The 21610-nt window shown below is 37.9% G+C and overlaps 1 protein-coding gene across 4 annotated transcripts in view; it reads left to right on the top strand.

The window, feature by feature from the left end:
- The first annotated feature begins 6 nt into the window (after positions 1-6).
- The window catches only part of LOC125918301 (ankyrin repeat domain-containing protein 26-like), a 28335-nt gene continuing 6731 nt past the window's right edge, over positions 7-21610 (top strand). For 2 of the 4 annotated variants that reach the window (XM_049624320.1, XM_049624322.1), the window contains exons 1-2: positions 18447-18601; positions 20420-20594. In XM_049624320.1, coding sequence (XP_049480277.1) covers positions 18543-18601; positions 20420-20594 — 234 coding nt within the window. In that variant the 5' untranslated portion in view covers positions 18447-18542. Of the gene's footprint in view, positions 5453-10639; positions 10811-12782; positions 12817-13396; positions 14056-18387; positions 18602-20419; positions 20595-21610 lie in introns of those variants that run through there. The other 2 variants (XM_049624321.1, XM_049624319.1) reach the window with 2 other exon arrangements.

The raw sequence follows: 21610 nt of genomic DNA on the forward strand, positions 1-21610 counted from the left end.
CTGAGCCAAAGTTGGGCGCCTAATCGACTAAGTCACCCAGGCCCCCCAAGAAAATACTTGTTTTAAATGTGAAGATGTCTGAAGGCCAATAAAATGGCCATAGTGTCCAGAAAAGAATGGGAAAGTAGGAACGGGGTTTTGATTTTCTAATTTGGCGCTATGTTAAGTTCCGGTAATCTCTTAGTGGAGACATCATACAGGTATACAGTTGACCCTTGAACCAGGTGGGTTTGTACCGTGGGAGTCCACTTACACACAGATATTTTTCAATAAATAGAGTACTATCCTGTAAATGTATTTTCTGTTCCTTATGATTTCTTTCTCTTTTAATTATTTCTTTTAACAGAGGGAGGACAGAGCACGTGGGTCGGTGAGGGCAGGGGAGAGAGAGAATCTTAAGCCGATTCACACTGCCAGCGCATTTCTTTCTCTGTGATATTAATTGATTTGGCTGCTACTAGTTTAAAGTTTTCCAATTCTCTAGTTATTAATCTTTAAAAAGTACTCAAATGCACTTTAGTGCTCGTTATAAGGGATGGTAAGCTAAACAGTTTTTAGGTTTGTGACATTAAAAATCATCTAAATTCTTTTTTGGTCGATTTAACACGTAATGAACTTTTTAGTTCCAAAAACTGACAAGGTTAATTTTATGAGTCATATTTTCTTCTGCCTTAGGCTAAGGCAAGTTAGTTTTCACTTCTTACAGGAAGTTACAATCCAGTGACTTGGGAACAGCTAAACATAGGTTAAGAAAGTTAACAGTTAAATTGTAATTATTTTCTCATTTTTCTTTGTCCATACTTGATTACTTAAGGATAAGGTGTTTTTACAACATGTATCCTGGCAGAAAAGACATGTGAAAATCAAAACAAGGAAATTAACCATCCGTTTTTGCAACTGCAAAAAATGACTCAAGAACCAGCAATGAATAAGGAATGTGATAGGGAGCATGATATATCTGTATATTTAAGACATGCTTCTATGCAAAATTTTGAGGAAATGTGGATCAAATAAGACAAATTAGACTGGAAAAATAGCTTAAAACTCATCAGCAGTGAATGAAAGCTGAAGTTGTTGAAATTTGTTAATTCCTACTCATCTTGAAGAACCACCATGGGGTCACTCTAAGAAGTAACCAACTGAAAGGAAATACCTTTGAATTGGACAAATACTGTAGTTGATTGTGAGGAAGAAGTTGCATTTAGAGCGTCTGTCTCGGTAGTATTTCAGGCATTTCCTGAACAAAAAGAGCCTAGTCTTGAAAATGTCATTCTCTCTTATTCATACTCTGGGTCCCCAGAATATGCTTGTCAGTCATCTTCTAAGCTTTCTTTAAAAGAAAGCAAATCATCAGGGGCATATAAATCAAAACCACACTGAGATATCACCTCACACCAGTCAAGAGTGGGTAAATGAACAAATCGGGAGACTATGGATCCTGGCGAGGATGTGGAGAAACAAGAACCCTCTTGCACTGTTGGTGGGAATGCAAACTGGTGCAGCCACTCTGGAAAACAGTGTGGAGGTTCCTCAAAACATGAAAAATAGATCTACCCTTTGACCCAGCAATAGCACTGCTAGGAATTTACCCAAGGGATACAGGAGTGCTGATGCGTAGGGGCACTTGTACCCCAATGTTTATAGCGGCACTTTCAACAATCGCCAAATTTATGGAAAGAGTCTAAATGTCCATCACCTGACAAATGGATAAAGAAATTGTGTTTTATATACACAATGGAATACTACTTGGCCGTGAGAAAGAATGAAATATGGCCTTTTGTAGCAACGTGGATGGAACTGGAGAGTGTGATGCTAAGTGAAAGAAGTCATACAGAGAAAGACAGATACCATATGGTTTCACTCTTTTGTGGATCCTGAGAAACTTAACAGAAGACCATGGGGGAGGAGAAGTGAAAACAAAACAAAACAAAACAAAAAAACCTTAGAGAGGGAGAGAGCCAAACCATAAGAGACTCTTACAAACTGAGAATAAATTGAGGATTGATGGGGGATGGGAGGGAGGGGAGGCTGGGTGATGGGCATTGAGGAGGGCACCTGTTGGGATGAACACTGGGTGTTGTATGGAAACCAATTTGACAATAAATTTCATACTAAAGAAAGAAAGAAAGTAAATCAGACTATGAAAATGAGAACAAACCAGACATTGAGCATCTTTTTAACAACAACGAGGATTTAAAAATGATATAGAAAATAAAAAAGCAAGGAAACCACTAGTTACATTTAAAGTGAAAGAAGGCCAAGAGTTTGACATGCAAATGGCAAAAAATATGGACCAAAATACCACCGATTGTAAATTAGACCTCAGTCTAGTGATTCAGAGAGCCTTTTTGATTTGTGGCTTGCCTGCTGCGATGTGATGAAACACATGGTTCAAACAAAAAGTCATGATATTTCTGCTGTCACAAACACGAGAAAACAAAACCAGTACAAGACTTTTTTCCAGAAGCCTTTATATGCAGATAATGACAGTACTCCTAACTATAAAAGTATTGATTCTGAATTAGAAATTGTGAGTTCTTCTTCAGCATCTAGTTTTCCAGCATCTGAAGTATATCTAAGTGAAGAATTACATCAAGATATGCAAAGGTTTAAGAATGAGATAGGCATGTCTCAAGTAGAGTTCCTGTCTTTGGAAAGAAAGTTCAACTTCCAAAAGAGATAGAGGTCTGCCTTGCTGTTACTCTTGTTTTTTCTCTTTAGCAATTACCTGATCCATTCTGATTTTCCACTCAAGAGAACAAGAGTTGTATAAAATGGAATTGTCTAAATAAGTAATTGTGTCTGGAAATAGATTATGTCTGCTATCTAACAAATAGGAGTTCAGGAAAACATTCTTATGATTTGTTTTCCTTAAAGTTTCTGTGTCAGTCTTCCAAGTAGTATATGAACTGGGAAACTAACTTAGCTATATAAGTACCATGTGACCTCATGAACCAGAATAACCATAAGGAAACTGCTTAAAAAACAATAATCTCCAGGTTTCTTAAAAATATATTGACTTAAATATAAATTGCATTTCCATAAACAATAAAATGGGAAAGAAGCAATAACTAAGAGAAGGAATATAAACAAATGTTCCTAGCTAAAGCAATCTATGTATTGCTTCAGTATGTGTCTGTAGACTCTGGGTCTAGGGTTCTTGCTTGTCTAGCAAGACAGCAGCGAGATGCAGGATTACAATGGGAGAGACAGCTAATGTCCCAGAGAACACACGAGCCCCGATTAAGGGTCCTTGCTCTGTTTTTATTAGGATCAAAAGGCTTCGAAACATGGTGATGGATGTGCACAAAGAGACAATCTGTGAACATGAACTCATGGGCATGAGGGAAAGGGGGTTTCAAGATATAGGGTGTTAGGGGTTAGGGTCAATGTAAAACAAAGTCCTGGCCCCTGGCAAATGGTTGTTAACAGCTGACCTGAGGCACCTTCTCTGTTTATCTTAACTAGTCTAGGGGAGAAGACAGATGCTACCTCAGGATCCATAAGGCACCTTTCTTTTGCTAATTACTCCCCTCTGGGCATCTTCCCCCTGCAGCCTACAGCCTATAGTCCTATTTACTTGTTTACCTAATTTGGTCCTTCCTTCCTGTGAAAGCAGCTTTTTGCCATAGTACTAAATTGGGGAGTGTGTCCTCCTGAATATCTAATCTTGTTTACCTCACACACCTTTGTCCTGGAGCCTTTGCCCCACCCTCTCTATACCTAGATACCTAATCTTGTTTACCCAAACTTGGGTGTGAGCATCCTATGGCTTTGTAATTTTTTACACCTGGTTAACCCATCAGTGCAGGCTCAGGGAATTCCTAAGCTTATTCCCCACAAATATATGCAGTCTTGTCTGCTTTACTCACAATCTTGGAACTTAGAATTTCAACATGACCCCTTTGAGATAGGCTTAGTAACAGCTATTTGTATTGTCACCCCTTTTTCCACATTTTTAAATCATCATTTTCAGATGTTTCTGTTGATTCAAACCTTCACTTTATGTTCAATAAAGTATGATACCTTTTGGCCTGTATGATTTTTTTTTAAACGTTTATTTATTTTTGAGACAGAGCATGACCGGGGAGGGTCAGAGAGAGAGAGAGAGGGAGACACAGAATCGGAAACAGGCTCCAGGCTCCAAGCTGTCAGCACAGAGCCCGACGCGGGGCTCGAACTCACGAACTGCAAGATCGTGACCTGAGCTGAAGTCGGACGCTCAACCGACCGAGCCACCCAGGCGCCCCTGGCCTGTATGATTTTTACCATGTAGGTAGCATAAACCTTCAGCAAACCTTCAGTATTTAACACCAAGGGAGAAAACTGAATTTTGAGATGTGTGGACTTTAGAAATAGACAAAATCTAGAGATACCCTCCTTTAAAAGAATAAGTAGCTAATCTCCTCGTCCCCTATCAAGGTATTAATTTACTGTGCAAAGTCACACTTTTCATGCATCTGATTAATTTAATGAATTTGTTGTCATTTCTCTGATTCAGCATTCAAGAATCGTGTCCTCTCTTTTGGTGCCATAAAATGCTAGGTAATGCCACTTTAGGAACTTGAGACAAATCATTTAACCTTTTTGAGTTTTACTCGTGTTATCAGTAGCAAATGGGATTAAAGGTGATCATTACTTTTATACCCTCTCCCTATAAAGTTTTATGGTTATTGAATGTGAGATTCGGAGAGCATTACTAATTTCCCAGAATTCCACCCTAACGTCCATTTCACTTTGTTCCTTTTGTGTTGTGGCAAACTTTGGTTCACAAATTTTAGGGGACACTGTCACTTTTTTTGAGAACCTTAGGATCCAAAAGAAAAAGAATTGTAAAAGGCAGTCAGGGAAAGAATAGCTCTGTGCAGAAAGAGGAAAGCTTCCTGGTTTTGTTACTGGAGCACCTCCATGTCACATGTTTTCAATCTGGCTGTTGTGTAAAACCCAGGTGGTAAGGATAGAAAAAGATAAATTTTGTCTCTTGTCTTTTTATTTCTTTGTATCTCTTGGTCAGATGGGGTGGGGGTGGGTGGGGAATTCTCGGTAGCAAAGTGTGGATATGAATAAGAGTACAAAATTAAGAAATCCCTTTTAGAAATTTTGGTAACTTCTGCTTTGTTTTTAATTCCAACAGAAATGAAGCAGAGTTTATAAAAATTACAATTACTTGTAATGATAAAGTAAACACAGAATATTTTCCTCCATTGAATTTATGACAAACTAAGTGTCAACTGATAAAATGAATGAAAAAACTTTTTATTGACTAAAGTAACAATTACCTTTAGTATCAAGTTCCATTAAAGGTTGAAGAAAAAAAGCAGCACAGAGGAAGTGACATGGAAGTATCAGAAAACATACATGATGCTGCGGCTGCTGGATTAATTCCACAAAGACAGAATGGAAAAACTGATAACCATCAATTGCCTATTACAGAAAATAAAGATTCTGATAGGTAAGCCTATAGCAATATTTAAATAGTAGGTAATTGTTATTTTCCTATGCAACAAACTTTTCTAGTTTGAGCTAATGTTCATGATGAACAATTTTCATATTTTTCGTGGAGATATTTCATCCTACGTGCTAATGAGAAAAATGTAAATACCAATGAGATACCGTTTTTTGCAGTCATAGTGATAAATATTTTATTTAAAAAAATAACCAAAGTTAGGAAATGTGAGGAAAATGACATTCTTAGACACTGTGGCTGGATGAAATTGGTAACCCCTTTCTGAAAGATGATTTAGCAGTGTATTTCAGAATTTCAAATATGTCGGGGCACCTGGGTGGCTCAGTTGGTTAAGCGCCCAACTTCGGCTCAGGTCATGATCTTGCACTTCACGAGCTTGAGCCTTGCGTCAGGCTCTGTGCTAACAGCTCAGAGCCTGGAGCCTGCTTCAGATTCTGTGTCTCCCTCTCTCTCTGCCCCTCCCCTGCTTGTGCTCTGTCTCTGTCACTGTCAAAAATAAATAATATAACATGAGAAAAATATGTCAGGTAGGTCATCCCTTTATTCCAATGGTTTCATTGCCAGGACTGGGTCCGTCTGAAATACGGAGGTTTTATCCCATGTTTTCTTCTAGGACTTTTATGATTTAAGATTTTATATAGAAGTCTTTATTTGCGTTTGGGTTGACTTTTGTGAGTGGTGTAAGGCAGAGGCACAGTTTTCTTCTTTTGCATGTTAATATCCAGTTTTCTCAGCATCATGTATTGAAGAGATTACCTTTTCTCTTTTGAGTATTCTTGGGTCTCTTAACAAAGAGATTTTATGCATGGGTTTTTAGTTGACTTTATGCATGGGTTTATTTCTGGGTTCTTGATTCTGTTTCATTCATCTTTGTGTTTGTTTTTGTGCAACTTCATACGGTTTTTATTACCATAACTTTGTAATAGTTTGACACCAGCAAGTGTGATGCTTCCAGATTTGTTCTTCTTTCTTAGGATTGCTTTGGCTATTTGGGGTCTTTTTTGTTCCTTACACATTTGAGGAATGCTTTTCCTATTTCTGTGAAAAAGGCCATTGGAATTTTGACAAGGATTGCATTGACTCTGTGGGTGGTTTCAGGTAATGTGGATATTTAATGATACTAATTTTTCGAATCCATAAACAACGGGGTATCTTCCCATTTGTTTGTGTCCCTGCTGTTTCTTTTACCAATGTCTTGTAGTTTTTACTGTACCTATCTTTCAGAAAGTCCTTGATTAAATTTATTCCAAAGTATTTTGTTCTTTTTGGTGTTTTGGGGAAGGGGATTTTTTCCTTATATTTCTTTTTCAGCTGTTTCATTGTTATTTTTTAGAAATGCAACGGATCTCTTGATGCTGATTTTGTAATTTTTTTAACTAAATATAATCTGTTGTCAAATTGGTTTCCATACAACACCCAGTGCTCATCCCAACAGGTGCCCTTCTCAATGCCCATCACCCACTTTCCCCTCTCCCCCACCTCCTATCAACCCTTAGTTTATTCTCAGTGTTTATGAGTCTCTTATTGTTTGCCTCCCTCCCTCTCTGTAACTTATTTTCCCCCGTCCCCCCCCCCACCCATGGTCTCCTGTCAAGTTTCTCAGGATCCACATATAAGTGAAAACATATGGTATCTGTCTTTCTCTGCCTGACTTATTTTCACTTCGCATAATACCCTCCAGTTCCACCCACGTTGTTGCAAATGACCAGATTTCACTCTTTCTCATTGCCAAGTAGTATTCTACTGTATATATAAACTACATCTTCTTTCTCCATTCGTCGGGTGATGGACATTTAGGCTCTTTCCATAATTTCGCGATTGTTGAAAGTGCTACTGTATACATTGGGGTACATGTGCCCCTATGCATCAGCACTCCTGTATCCCTTGGGTAAATTCCCAGCAGTGCTATTGCTGGGTCATAGGGTTGTTCTATTTTTAATTATTTGAGGAACCTCCACGCTGTTTTCCAGAGTGGCTGCACCAGTTTGCGTTCCCACCAACAGTGCAAGAGGGTTCCCATTTCTCCACATCCTCGCCAGCATCTGTAGTCTCCTGATTTGTTCATTTTAGCCACTCTTACCAGCATGAGGCGGTATCTCAGTGTGGTTTTGATTTGTATTTCCCTGATGAGGAGTGACGTTGAGCATCTTTCCACGTGTCTGTTGTCCATTTGGATGTCTTCTTTGGAAAAGTGTCTATTCATGTCTTCTGCCCATTTCTTCCCTGGATTATTTGTTTTGTGGGTGTGGATTTTGGTGAGTTCTTTACAGGTTCTGGATATTAGCCCTTCCTTTATCCGATATGTCATTTGCAAATATCTTCTCCCATTCTGTCGGTTGCCTTTTGGTTTTGTTGATTGATTCCTTTGCAGTGCAGAAGATTTTATCTTGATGAAGTCCCAATAGTTCACTTTTGCTTTTAATTCCCTTGCCTTTGGAGATGTGTCAAGTAAGAAATTGCTGTGGCGGAGGTCAAAGAGGTTTTTTTTCCTGCTTTCTCCTCTAGGGTTTTGATGGTTTCCTGGGTCACATTCAGGTCCTTCATCCATTTTGAGTTTATTTGTGTGTATGGTGTAAGAAAAGTCATCTAGTTTCATTCTTCTGCATGTTGCTGTTCAGTTCTCCCAGAAGAAAGAGACTGTCTTTTTTTTCCATGGGATACTCTTTCCTGCTTTGTCAATGTTTAGTTGGCCATACATTTGTGGGTTCACCTCTGGGGTTTCTATTCTATTCCATTGGTCTGTGTGTCTGTTTTTGTGCCAATACCATACTGTCTTGATGATCACAGCTTTGTAGCAGAGGCTAAAGAGACAGAGTGTGAACAGGGGAGGGGCAGAGAGAGAGAAAGAGAGAGAGAGAGAATCCAAAGCAGGCTCCAGGCTCTGAACTGTCAGCACAGAGCCCAATAGGGGGCTTGAACCACAAACCACGAGATCATGAGCTTGGCCGAAGTCAGAAGCTTAACTGACTGAGACACCCAGGCACCCCTGCATCTTTATGTTGATTTTGTATGCTTCATCCTTGGAACAGCTTTTTGGTGGTATCTTCAGGATTTTCTATATATAATAACATATCATCTGCAAACAAAGGCAGTTTTATTTCTTCTTTTTTGATTTGGATGCCTTTTATTTCCTTTTCTTGCCTGACTACTTTGACTAGGACTTCCTCTATCCTGTTGAATAGGAGTCGTCAAGTGGGAAACTTTGCCTTGTTCTTGAACTTAGAGTAAAAGCTTTCCGTTTTTTACCACTGCATATGATGTTGGCTATGGGCTTATCATATTGGACTTCATTATGTCCAGGTGTGATAATTCAGTACGCACTTTGTTGAGAGTTTTTATCCTGAAAAGATGAATTATGTCAAATGCTTTTTCCTCACATGCTGGGATGATGATATAATTTTTTTTTATCCTGTTAATGCGGTATATCAAATGTATTTATTCAATTTGATCTCTGAAGGATAATTTTGCTGAGTAAAGTATTCTTGATTGGTAGTCTTTTTTCTCTTAGCACTTTGGATATGTAATCCCACTGCCTCCTGGCATGTAAGGTTTCTGCTGAGAAGTTGTGAATAGCCTTATGAGGGTTCACTTGTAGTCACATAGTCTTTCCTCACACTTTTTCATTATTTTTACTTTGTTCTCTGCTGACTGGATAATTTGATAGTTCCTGTCTTTCAATTCACATTTTTTTTTGCTTGATCCATTTCCTGTAAGTGATCACTCTTGCTTTTTTCATCTCCTTCATTATACTCTTCAGCTCCAGGATTTTTGTTTAGTTAGTTTTTACTATTTCCAGCTCTTTGTTAAGCTTCTCATTTTATTCATAGAGTGTTTTTCTGATTTTACTGAATTGGCTTTTTGTGTTTTTCTTGTAACTCACTGAGTTTCCTTAAAACTGCTATTTTTGAATTCTCTTTTGAATAAATTACAGATCTCCATGTGTTTCTGATTGATTATGGAAGATTATTGTGATCCTTTGATGGTATCATATTTCCTTGATATTTTATATTCTTTGTAGTTTTGCATTGCTGTCTTTGCATTTGAAGTAGCAGTCACCTCCTCCAGTCTTTAATGACTACCTCTTCAGTGTGTCCAAACCTGATTTTTTTGCTCCAGTGGGATGCTGGAAATTCTCTGCAGGAGACCTGGTTTTCCAAAAAGCCCCTCTCATCCACGGTGATTTTCTTAGAGAGTGTTTTCTAGGGAGGGACTCCCAGATGTGGCTGAGAGGGAGGGGCTGGAGGCACTTTATGGGCTATTGCTAGGTCCACAGATTAGACTGTAGTACGTATGCCTGTTACCTGATGCACGGGTAGGCAAGACTTTTCCTCGGTCCCTTGGAAAATGGTGCTAGGTTCCCACAGCTCCTGCAAAGGCAGTTTTGCCCGTGGGTGGATAAGATGCCAGTTTGTTGTAGGTGGGGAGACGCAACAACGTACATCTTGTTCAGCTATGATACTGATATCGCTCTGACATATGGGCATTTTAAAAGTAGTTTTCCCCTAAGATATTTCCTTGATTTCTTCTTTCATGTTATATGGACCTCATGCTACTTTAAAACTTTGTTGAAATTAAGCATTCTTATATTTCAAAGCAAAGCCAAAAATAGAGCACACATCTAGTTATTACTCCCATGTCTAAGAGTCACTGCCTTTAGGCAATGAACTCTAACTTTTTAGTGTAACCTTCAAGGTTCTTCAGAGTTTCTTTCCTGACTGATCTCTTACTACTTGCTTCCATGTATTTTATGCTTTTTTCCAAGTTCCTAAAAGCTTATACTTTTTCCTTTCAAGGCACCTAGATGCCATCTGTGTAATCTTTGTGCTCACATTCTAATCTCTAAGAAAATGGTTTTCTCCCGTTTCTTTCCCTGGTGACCTCTGCTGTTTATTTTCCCTCTTCAGTAAAGCCTTTCTTGTCCTCACAGCTTTTCACATGTCCATTCTTACAAATCACATTGTATTCTAATTGTATATTTATCTGTGTTTGAAGCAACAGATGAGTATTTCCTTTTGTATGGTTGGTACTTCAGCATTGTTCTCTGAATTAATCAAATTAAGTCAGATGGGTAAAATTCAGAACTTGATGAAGATTGTCTTTTTATTCTTTATCAGTAAAATTGTTAGAAAACATTGGCTTTTTTATGGCTTTTTAATGGCTTTTTTTTTTAAGGAGGGAACCTGGTTTACATATGAAGAAGATAAAGAAAGGTGAAAATGAAAAAGGGACATCAAAAGGATCTGTGATCACATCAGTGTTGCAGAAGGCAGATTCCCTAACTGGTGGTCCACTACAAAAGAATGATGGCAGCCATTTCAGTGAAAAGGATCAGCATGAAAGCAGGTAAAATCTATAAATTCTTTATGTGCCTGTGAAGGAATTTTAGCAGTGATTACCTTTTGTGGAAATAAAATGCTGTAGTGTAGGTAGGTCCAAGCTAAAGCAAGAAATACTCAACATATCAAACACACTGCTTGAAAAGTTATGATGAGGGTAAGTGACTTTGTCAAGGAGCAGTTTCAGTAGTCACCATGGAAGCATGGAAGATGAGTAAGTGTAAAAAACTCCTTAGAGCATTTTAATTGGGAAAGGTAATAGAGAAATGGATGATAACTGAAAAAGAATGTGAATTGCAAAGGCATTTTCTTTCTCTTTTTATTTTAAGACGGGAGCTTTTAGAGTGTGTATTCTGTTGGAAATGATCAATAGAGATAGACATGGTTAGTTAATTTAATTTTGTTTGCGTTTCCAAACATTAGGAAGTTTGTTGATTGTATTACATTCTCTTTTAAAGATTATAGTAATTGTCTTTAGTACTCTTATTCATGTAATTTTGTGGAAGAAGGTGGTTTATTCTGAATTGGTTCCACAATGGGGTATTCTCATAGAATTGAATGTGCAGATTTAAAAATATATATGTATGTATGCAAGTATATATACATATATACATATACATATACATATATATGGCTGTATAAGTTCTATATGTATATATAAGTATATGTGTATGAGTTCTGTATGTATATATGTGTATGTATACACACACACACACACACACACTTATCATAAACGTATGCAAACACTGAGGCCATTCTGAATAAAGCTAATCCTTCCTTGATGATTTTAGATATCCAGTGCCTTTTGATAGTATCACAAATAGCTATGATTTTGTTAGGGACTTTAAAGTATCTGGTTCTATTAAGTTAATATTTATTTAGATTCTGGGGAAAGGGGAAGATTTTGTTTATTTACAATTGGAAAAGAAACTAGTAATCCATAACAGATTATTCCTTTTGGACTAGAGAGCTCTAAATTACAAAAACCATGCTTCCTGTACCAACAGTGCCATTGACACAGATTGTATGCTCAATAAGTATGTGTTGAATGTGGGAATAGACAGTTGAATGAATGAATGATGAATGAATGAATGAATGAATGAATGCCTGTTGAGGAACTTCTCTAGAAGAAGCAAATCTTTAGTTTATTGAAGGTAGATTTCCCATCTTGCCAAGTATAAAGTCTCTTTAAAAATGTGTAAGATTCAGAAATTGTTATGTATCACTATAGCTAGAAATCGAATCATAATATAAATTCATTTGCTGTCATATTAGTTAGAAACACTGGAGTATTACTGTAACCACATAGTATAAAACACATGCTTTGAAGGCACATTCCTGGGTTTGAATTCAAGTTCTGTTCTTGGCCAGCGATTAGGGCTTCTTGGGCAAGTCACTTCGACTTTCTGTGCCTCATTTTCTTCCTGTGTAAAATACCTAATATACTAACCTACTTCATAGGATTTTTGTGGGGCTTCAAATACCTTGAAGACATGTAAAGTGCTCATAGTAATGCCTAGAGAGTAGTTGCATAGTGAGGCTCCAACACGTTAATATCATGATTGTTAAAAAGGGGTTCTTTCATATAGGGACTTAACTTGCACTTTCCAAGTAGGTTTTAGTGCCAGTAAAAGCTTATTTTTAGTAAAATGACAACAACACAAACAATGGTATCATTCCTATCAAATAATGCAAGTAGCATTAGGATTTTCCTTTGCTTTTGTTGGTTTTTATCTAACTTTAGTACTTTGTTGTGCTCGCTTCAGCAGCACATATACTACAACTGGATACACCTAATCCTTTGTTAATATTAGCAGTAGTGTATTTTCTATGTTGTTTAATGTTACTCCGTTGTTTAATACCTTTGTAGAAAATTAGTTTCAAATGCAGAGATTTTATATCAGAAACAATAGGTTTAGATAGGCTTTGTATTTTAAATATTTAATATTTGCCTGAAAAGAATTGTTGGGTTTTTTCAGACCCGCGAAGAAAATTTCTAAGAAAAAGAACAAGGTAAGCAAAATAGACATTGTAATTTTATTTTATTTATTATTTATTTTATTTTTATTTTATTATATTATTTTGATACATGTTTGTTAGGAATATTGTTCAGTGGCAAAAAATTACTTTATGAAAGATGTAGTGAAAAAATAGAAAATCTTCCTTTGTTGTAGAGACATTTGCTGTGAAAAAGTTACTTAGAAATACTAGCTATGGATAACAGTGTCTTTTTGATAAAAATCCGTTCTTTTAAAAAGTCTCTGTGGTTTCACTTTTTAAATGTTTATTCACTTATTTTTAAAATGTATTTTGAGAGAGAGCACTCACAAGTGGGGCAGGGGCCGAAGGAGATGGGGAGAGAGAATCCCAAGCAGGCTCCATGCTGTCCTTGTGGAGGTCAACGTGGGACTCAAACTCAGGAACTCTGAGGTCATAACCTGAGCCAAAATGGAGTCGGATGCTCAACCGACTGAGCCACTCAGATGCCCCTGTTTTTGCTTTTATAAAAAGATGGCTATTTATCACTTCTCTACACCTAGTATATTTTATAAATATTTGGGGGACATTTTGAAATGGTATTATTCATTGGTAGGTCAAAAAGCAAATTACTTCTATGGATGACCTTGTCGGCTTCATTCAGTCATCTGAAACAGCTTCAGAGCATTGTGAGTTGTCTTACTCTAAGAATTTCATGTTGCTGATCGAACAACTTGGCATGGATTGTAAAGGTAGGAAGCCTTTTTACGTATATTGCTGTAGTAATATGTGCACACCTTGCCTACTACTGCACCATAGAGCACTGCTGTATTATAGAGCTGCTCATCTCAGAAATATGTTTTATATTAAAATAAAAGGAGAACTATTGTATCCTCTCAGCCAGAGAGTCGTCATTTCTACTGTACCTTTCTTAGTGGGAATGGCACATCTAATGTGTTTAACTCTGCTTCTCTTCTGTGCCTTCACCCACGTCAGGTCATTATTTTTCTGCTAGATGACTGAAATAACCTCAGGACTGTTTTCCCTGCCGTTCTACCTCCCAGGACCTTGGTCTACACTGCAACCATAATTAGTATATGTTTTAAAAAGTGTCTTTCATCATGGTACCCCCTTGCTTAAAGCTTAGCTATTAGTTCTCATTGCTGTTAGGTTAAAGGCCACAGTCCTCTGGCTTCATCTTGTATGGTTTTACATCCTTCTTTCCGTCTGTGTCTTATCCACTGTGTTAAACGTTTCTTCCTGTGAAAGAGCTTTTCGTTTCCAACAGCTTTAGTTAGGTAAACTGCACATATATGAAGTGTGTCATTTGATAGTTTTGACATATGTTTACACGTATGAAACGATAACCATAATCCAGACAGTTAACATATTCGTCACTCTTAAAAATCTCATGTCCCTTTAGAGTCCCTTATTATGAAGCTGCCAAATTGTTTTCTAAAGGAGTTGTACGGTTTTCCATTCCCACCAGCAGTCTGTGAGAGCACCAATTCCTGCATACATATTCATGAACACTTAGTTTTGTCAGCTTTTTAAATCCTAGCCATTCGGATGGATATTTAGTATACATCTCATTATGGTTTCAATATACATTTCCCTAATAACGGATGATGGTGAGCATATTTTCATGTGCTTGTTTGCCATCTGTGTATCTTCTTTGAATTGTCCAAATCTTTGGTTGTTTTAAAAATTTGTTTGTTTGTTTTCTTACTTGTCGCGTTTTCAGAATTCTTTGTATATTCTAGGTACAGTTCCTTCTTATTTTGTTTTCTTTTTGTTTTTTTTTGTGGTTGTTGTTGTTGTTGTTGTTTCCACTGAGGCATTTTATTTGCATATATGTATTACATCCCTAGAAAAAGAATCCCAGGATTTCCCCTTCTGTGCGTTTTCATCTGGCTTCTTCACGTCCATGACTGTAGCTGAGGTGCTCAGTGTAATGAAACCAAACTGAGCAGATTATTCTGACATTTTTCTAGATCTTTGCATTGTCCATCAATTCTGGGGCCAGTCACTCCATGCTTGCTTAACCTGCCTGTGAGGTTCACAACAATTTTCCCAAGTCTGTGATCATCAATGATTTTCAGTTCACCAGTGTAACCATGTTTCATCATCACAGTTAGAAAGTGGACAATGTCTTTGGAGCATGGCCTAGTAAGGACCTGGCGTTTGCTTCTCTTTTCAGTATTGTTATGCTTTGGGGAGCATCTGCCACGACTCAAAATACTTTGAGGAATCTAACCTTCTTAACATTCTGTTTCTCCTTTCTTCCTTTAATCCTAAATGTCTAAATCTTCTCCTTACCTGCGAATGGTCTCTGGCTCATTCCTAACTCCTTGTCATGCAACCAAAACATACGTTTGTAAAGCATAGCGGTGGAGAGTAACAAATATTCAGACTAAAATGCGCAACCAGAGGAAAATCGAGAACATATTGTCCAATACCACCATGGGACAAGTGGTTCTCCTAGGGGTCGTTCTCAGCGTGGGTGTGGTGGACTTGATCTGCGCCAAGCTTCAGGGCCAGGTGGAAACTGCCGGTAAACGCAATAGGAAGGATTTCTGGCTGCCATCAGCCCAGAATAGGATGTGGGGAGAGGGGAAGGATGGGGACATCCCAGGAAAGAGACTGCTGGCATATGAAGTCTCCGGCAGGACTAGGGTGAAAGGAGCCTGAGTAACTGAGGCTTAAGTGAGAGAAAGGGTCGCAAGAAGCTGGGAAGCGAAGTCGGAAGAAGGGTGATGATATAGGTAGTGAGAAAAAGATGGGGAGCTAGAGCACAAAACCCATGGCAGGGGCGGAGAGGAAGGGAGGGGAGACAGGTGCAGAGGCATTGGGCTCTCCCTTCCAGAAGGGCCATGCCTCTGCCACCGCCGCCGCCTCCCGCTCCAGCAGAGCCTGGGGCCCGGCCCATGCCCACCTCAGTCTAGGGGGGTCGCCTCCTACAGCTACTCCCCCACCTTCAATTCCTGGCAGGTGGCGGACCCCGCCCCCACCCACCCAAGTGCCTGCTGTGCACGTGTGAACAAAGCACCTGCTCTCCAGCCACTGCCAGGGTGGGGCGGGGCAGGGCGGGGTGCTTGGGAAGCTGAGGGAGGAGCCACCAAGGCAGCAAGGAGCACCGCACTTCCCTCTTCTTTTTTAATGTATACATTCAGTGCTATCAGTCTTCATGTGAGTGCTACTGAAGCAGGGCTCTACAAATTCTACTGTTTTCATTTTCATTCAGTTCAGAATCCTTTCTAATTTTTTTTTATTTTTTCATTACTTCTTTGACTCAGGGGATATTTCGATGTGTTCTGTAGTTCACAAATAGTTGAGTATTTTCCAGAGATATTTTTGTGCTTGATTTCTGATTTGATTGCTTTGTGGTCAGGGAACACACTATTATGACTTCAGGCCTCTTGACTTCTTCCTTTTATTAAGATTTATTTTTGACCCAGAACGTAGTCTTTTTTGGTAAGTGTTCCATAGATCCTTGAGAAGAATAGTGGCGGCCAAGTCTACTATGCCCTTGCTGATGTTGAGCCTATTGAAATATCAGAGTATAATTGTGAATTTGCCTATTTCTCTTTTCAGTTCTATCAATTTTTGCTTCATGTACTTTGAAGCTATTAACAGATACATGAACATTTAAGATTGCTCTTAATTGACCCTTTTATGATTATACAATGACCTGTTGTTTATTGCTGGTAATAATTTTTTGCTTGAAACTGTTTTGTCTGGTATTCATAGAGCCACTCTAGCTCAGCCTTCTTTGGTCAAGTGTTAGTGTGGTATACCATATTTCTGTCTTTCGAACAAATTTCTGTCTTGACATTTAAAGTGCATTTTTTATAGGTGGCATATAGTTGAGTCTTCCTTTTTTATCCATTCGATAGTCTGCATTTTAGTTGAGGCTTTTAGACCGTTTTCATTTACTGTGATTTTTGAGATAGTTGATTTGAATCTGTCATCACGCTGTTTGACTTGCTTTTGTCCTAACTGCTCCTTGTTCCCGTTCTCTTCTTTTTCCGCTTTCTTTTAATCGAGTAATTTTTATGATTCAGTTTTATTTATTTATTTATTCATTCATTCATTTATTCACTTATTTATTTAGGCTTCCTAGCTAGAACTTTTCAGTTTTGCTGCTTTAGTGGTTGGTTTAGGGTTTATAGTCTATGGCTTCAGCATCACAGTCTCCCTTCCAGTAATGTTATACCACATCGTATATAGTTTAGGAAAATTACAAAAGTTGACTTCCATTTCTTCTTTCCTAGACAGATCCTTCCTGGGTCGGTGGGATTATAGTTTTCATGAAGTTTAGGAAGATTTGGGCCATTTTTTTTCCTGTCCCTTTCCCCTGCCTCTTTGGGCAAGTGTGTATTTCCCACTTGAAGTTTTCTCCCAGGTTTCCAATGTTAAACTTCAGTCTTTTGTTTTGTGATGTCTAATATGTGTTTATTCCTACCCATCGTATTGTTCATGGCTAACATAATTTACATCTCTGTAAGTGCTATTTGGTTTTGAAAACAATAGCTTCTATGCCTCTAGTTATGTTTTCATGCTTTGTTTGGAGATATAGTTAAGTTACTTACAAACAGTTGGATCCTTTAGTCTTGCTCTTATGAATTATTGGGTGAATCCAGAGTGGTGATCAGCCTAACGCAAATTATGAGTTTTTCTATCTTAGCTAATGTGAATAGATACTGTCCCTCGTGCTGTGGGAGCACCAGGCAGTGTTTCCTCTACTCTTTTCAGATTTTTTTCCCTTGATGACTTCCTTCCATGTATGCACTGGTTGTTACTCTGCTGAATAGCCAAAGGGGACCCTGTGCAGATGCTCAGGGTTCTTTCTGTGTTCTGCTTTCTCCTCTCCTGGGTGCTGACCTGTCATCTCTATCTGCCTTGACTTCACCAGACTCTCAGTTTTGCCACCTCGACTCAAGGAGTCTGGTGAAATCTATTTAAATACTTTATGTCTCCTGTGTCGTAGCCTGAAAACTCTCTCAAGGCAGTGAGCTTGGGCATATATGTTAGGCTAACGTGTTTTGTTTTCAGGGATCATTGTCCTTCATTGTCTGAAGTTCTGCGTCTTGAAAATCATGTTAAAATTGTATTTTGTCTGTTTTGTTTTTGCTTGCTTCAGGTAGGAAGATCAATCAGTACGTGTTACCCCACCTTGGCCAGAAGCAGATTACAGTGGAACTTCGGCACATGCTCTAGACTGTCGAGAGTGCTTGTCTTCCTCCTTTGCTTAATTGTCTCCTGCTCATCCTTCATTCCTCAGTATAGTTATCTCTTCCTCAGGGAAATCTATCTTCCTTGGGCCCAATCTAGATCAAGTTATGATCACAGAACTCTGTCTTCTAATAGGAACTATCTGAATTTAGAATTACCGTTTGAGTTGTCTTTCTCCTTCACTAGACTTTAGGCTAATCGAGAGCCAAGGGTCTTCTCTATTGTATCTATAGAGCTGAGTATAACATCTTCCATTGAAGGTATATATATTCACACATTTATTCAATGTGTGAATGAGTGAATTGAAGATGCACAGGCCTGTATATGCAAAAAGTCCTCATATATTTTATTTCTGTTTCTTCTCTGATGCAGATTCTGCTGGCTTCTTGAAAATCCAAGATATACTTGTTTCCTATGAGAAATTACGGAAACTTAACAAAATCACTGTAAACTTCTTACAGGAAAAAATGACAAAAATGGAAAAAATGGTTAGTGCACTACAAAACGAGCTATGAGAAGCCAAAGACATGATATCACGGTTAGAGCATCAAAAAGTGGAATGGGAACGTGAATTCTGCTGTTTGAGGTATAGCATCTTGGCTTGAAGGAAATATCTCAGCTCTTTCCTTTTATACTACAGATGTGTAGGGGCAGTTTTGCAATTGCTGACTTACCTTATGGGATTTTCCCGGAAAGAATACTTGTTTAGTGTTGTGAGGTGTGCGATTCTTGGAAATAACACAGCAAGTTCTTAACAGTGAATACTTATAATAATTTAATGTGTATTCCAAATCACAATTTTAACGGCCATATAAAAGTCCACCATAGTCCAAGAAACATCATTATTGAAGAGATTGAATTCTGCTTGTTTTTCATCTTTCTGTATTTTAATTAATGCTGTCAGGAATGTCTTTTATATAAATCTGTTTCTACATGTCTGGTTACTTACTTGGAATCAATTCTTCAATATAATATAATCTGGTTAAAGTATAAAAATTTTACAAAAGGTCTTTAATCCATATTTTTAAATTGTTCTCAGGAAAGTTTATATTACTTTCTGTACCTACCAACAGAGTATAAAATGGTCATTTTTCTCAAGACAGTAAAATTCCCCAAAATTGATTCCGTTTGCTTCTTAACATGCAGGGCTTAAAAGGTAAAGTGGGGGTGCCTGGGTGGCTCAGCTGGTTAAGCATCTGGCTTCAGCTCAGGTGATGATCTCGTGAGTTTGAGCCTTGCTTTGGGTGGGCTCAAGCCCTGCTTTGGGTGAGCACGAGCCCCGCTTCGGGTGGACTCCTCTTCTCACACTCTGTCTCTCCCTGTCTGTCTGCCCCTCGTGGGATTCTGTCTCTCTTGCTCTCTCTCCACTCTTGCTCACTTGCATCATCTCTGTCTCAATAAAAAATTTAAACAAAGTAAAATGGGGGTGCCTGTGTGGCTCAGTCAGTCAAGCGTCCGACTTTGGCTCAGGTCATGATCTCAGGGTTCGTGAGTTCGAGCCCCACATCGAGCTGTGTGTTGTCAGTGCAGAGCCCACTTCGGATTTTCTGCCTCCCTCTCTCTCTCTCTCCCCCTCCTTTGTTTGCATGGGCTCTCCCTTTCTCTCTCAAAAATGAATAAACATTTAAAAAAAGTAATACGGAAAGTGATTACTGATAAGTTTTTTCAACATCTCTGTCATAGGTAGATAAAATTATTTCAAAAGTGTATGCTGAAAGGTCATATTACTCTTTATTGTTTACTTAATTAATACGTATCCTGTGTTGTTCTAGAAGGGATGTTTAAGTGATTCCTAAAGTAGGTAATCATCAACAAGGTAAGTTGCAAGTGTTGTGGAAGAAGAAATAAAAAACATAGGCAACAGATATTAGACTCGTCAGCCTAGTCTTGGATGACAGTAATCTGCACGTGTATGTTGTGGAAACAACATCCACAGATGCTGTCTTTCACTGCACATCATTTTTAGAGGTACCTGTAAGGTTTCGTCAAGTGGAAATTTTATTTCCAGGAAATTGATAAACTTGCTTGTAGACAGCAACTTCTCTTTTTTATGAGTGAATTATCTGTCCTATGGAGGAATAATTATACCTGTGGGAAAAGGGGTAATTTTCAACTCTTAACTTTCCTGAATAATTTCAAACTTCCTTTCCTACAACATCTATCAGAGTTATTACTGACTAAAACTAAGTTGCATAATGCTTTCTCCTGGCTTCTTTTCAACTGTATATATGGTGTGGAAGAGATTGAACTGAGAAATTAAAAACATGAGCCCTACAAGGAAAACAGTTGGAGAACATAGAAATTTTTCATTTGGATAATAAGCCAACTTATGTGGAACCAGATCATAAAATGAACTTTTTATGTCTACCAAAGCAAATTTTAAAAGAAGCACATGTAATTGCAGATGTACCTTAAAACAAGAAGAAGAAGAAGAAAGAAGAAATGCTGATACGTTATATGAAAAAATTAGGGAAAAGTTAAGAAGAAAAGAAGACGAATATAAGAAAGAAGTTGAAACAAAACAAGTTGAACTTGCTCTGAGAACGCTAAACATGGAATTGAAGGCCGCAAAAAATCAGGTAAATCAGTTTTTGATAAAAACTGTATTTCCATCAATATTACATAGTTTGGTATATTATACATATATATTTTATAGTATCCCTATGACTCAATATATATTATTTAGGTTTAAAATAAATTAAAACATGGGATCATGTTCCTTTGAACATTTTTTTAAAGTTCTCCTCCTCAGCTTTTGACCTTTTTTTTTTTTAATGGGATGAGACCAGAATCATAATGAAATGTTTCTCCAGGTTGTAGAAGAACGCAGTGACACTCAGTGGCAACTTTCTCCAGAACAGAAGGCCAGAGTCTTACAAGATGGAAGTCTAAACAATCACCTTTGCAAGCAAAAGGAGCTAGAAATGGCTCATAAGAAAACTAATTCTAAAATATCTTCTTTAGTTATTTTGAAGTACATGTGTGTATGTATTTGTATACATTCTATTTTTTAGTTATTATTTTTATCTCCGTGTGTGTGTGTCTATATGTGTGTGTGTGTGTATATATATATATATATATATATATATATGTATATATGAAACTGAACTCTGTTCATCATGGAAACTATAGAGGATTTTAAAAGCACATATATTTTGCGGAGGGGCATGGGGGACGGTGGCATTTTTGCTTCACTGGATAAAATAATATTCTTGATTAAATGCATTTGTCTGCAACAACTAGTGACATTCATAATGTCCTCATCCAAAGGAGAGGCTTTTATTACTTTCTGTAGGAATCGATGAGCTTTCCCTAATCTCAAAACTATCGCTACTAGCAACATGTGTTTTGGTTTTGAACAGTGACTTCACTGCCTTGATATATTAATAGGTTAGTTGAACACTTCGCTAATGGACAGGAGGACGAGTGTAGCCAGTTCACTGATCATATTTTCAGCATCAAGTCTCCTACTTTTGAGAAAAGTAATTTTGCTTCAAGTAGCATCCTATTTCATTACAAGGAATGTTTGATAACAATGGTATGCTGTGGTATATACTTAATAATAATTTATTGATAGGTATTTTATTCCTAATGA

Source organism: Panthera uncia, unplaced genomic scaffold (assembly GCF_023721935.1).
Source record: "Panthera uncia isolate 11264 unplaced genomic scaffold, Puncia_PCG_1.0 HiC_scaffold_655, whole genome shotgun sequence".
Classification (NCBI taxonomy): domain Eukaryota; kingdom Metazoa; phylum Chordata; class Mammalia; order Carnivora; family Felidae; genus Panthera; species Panthera uncia.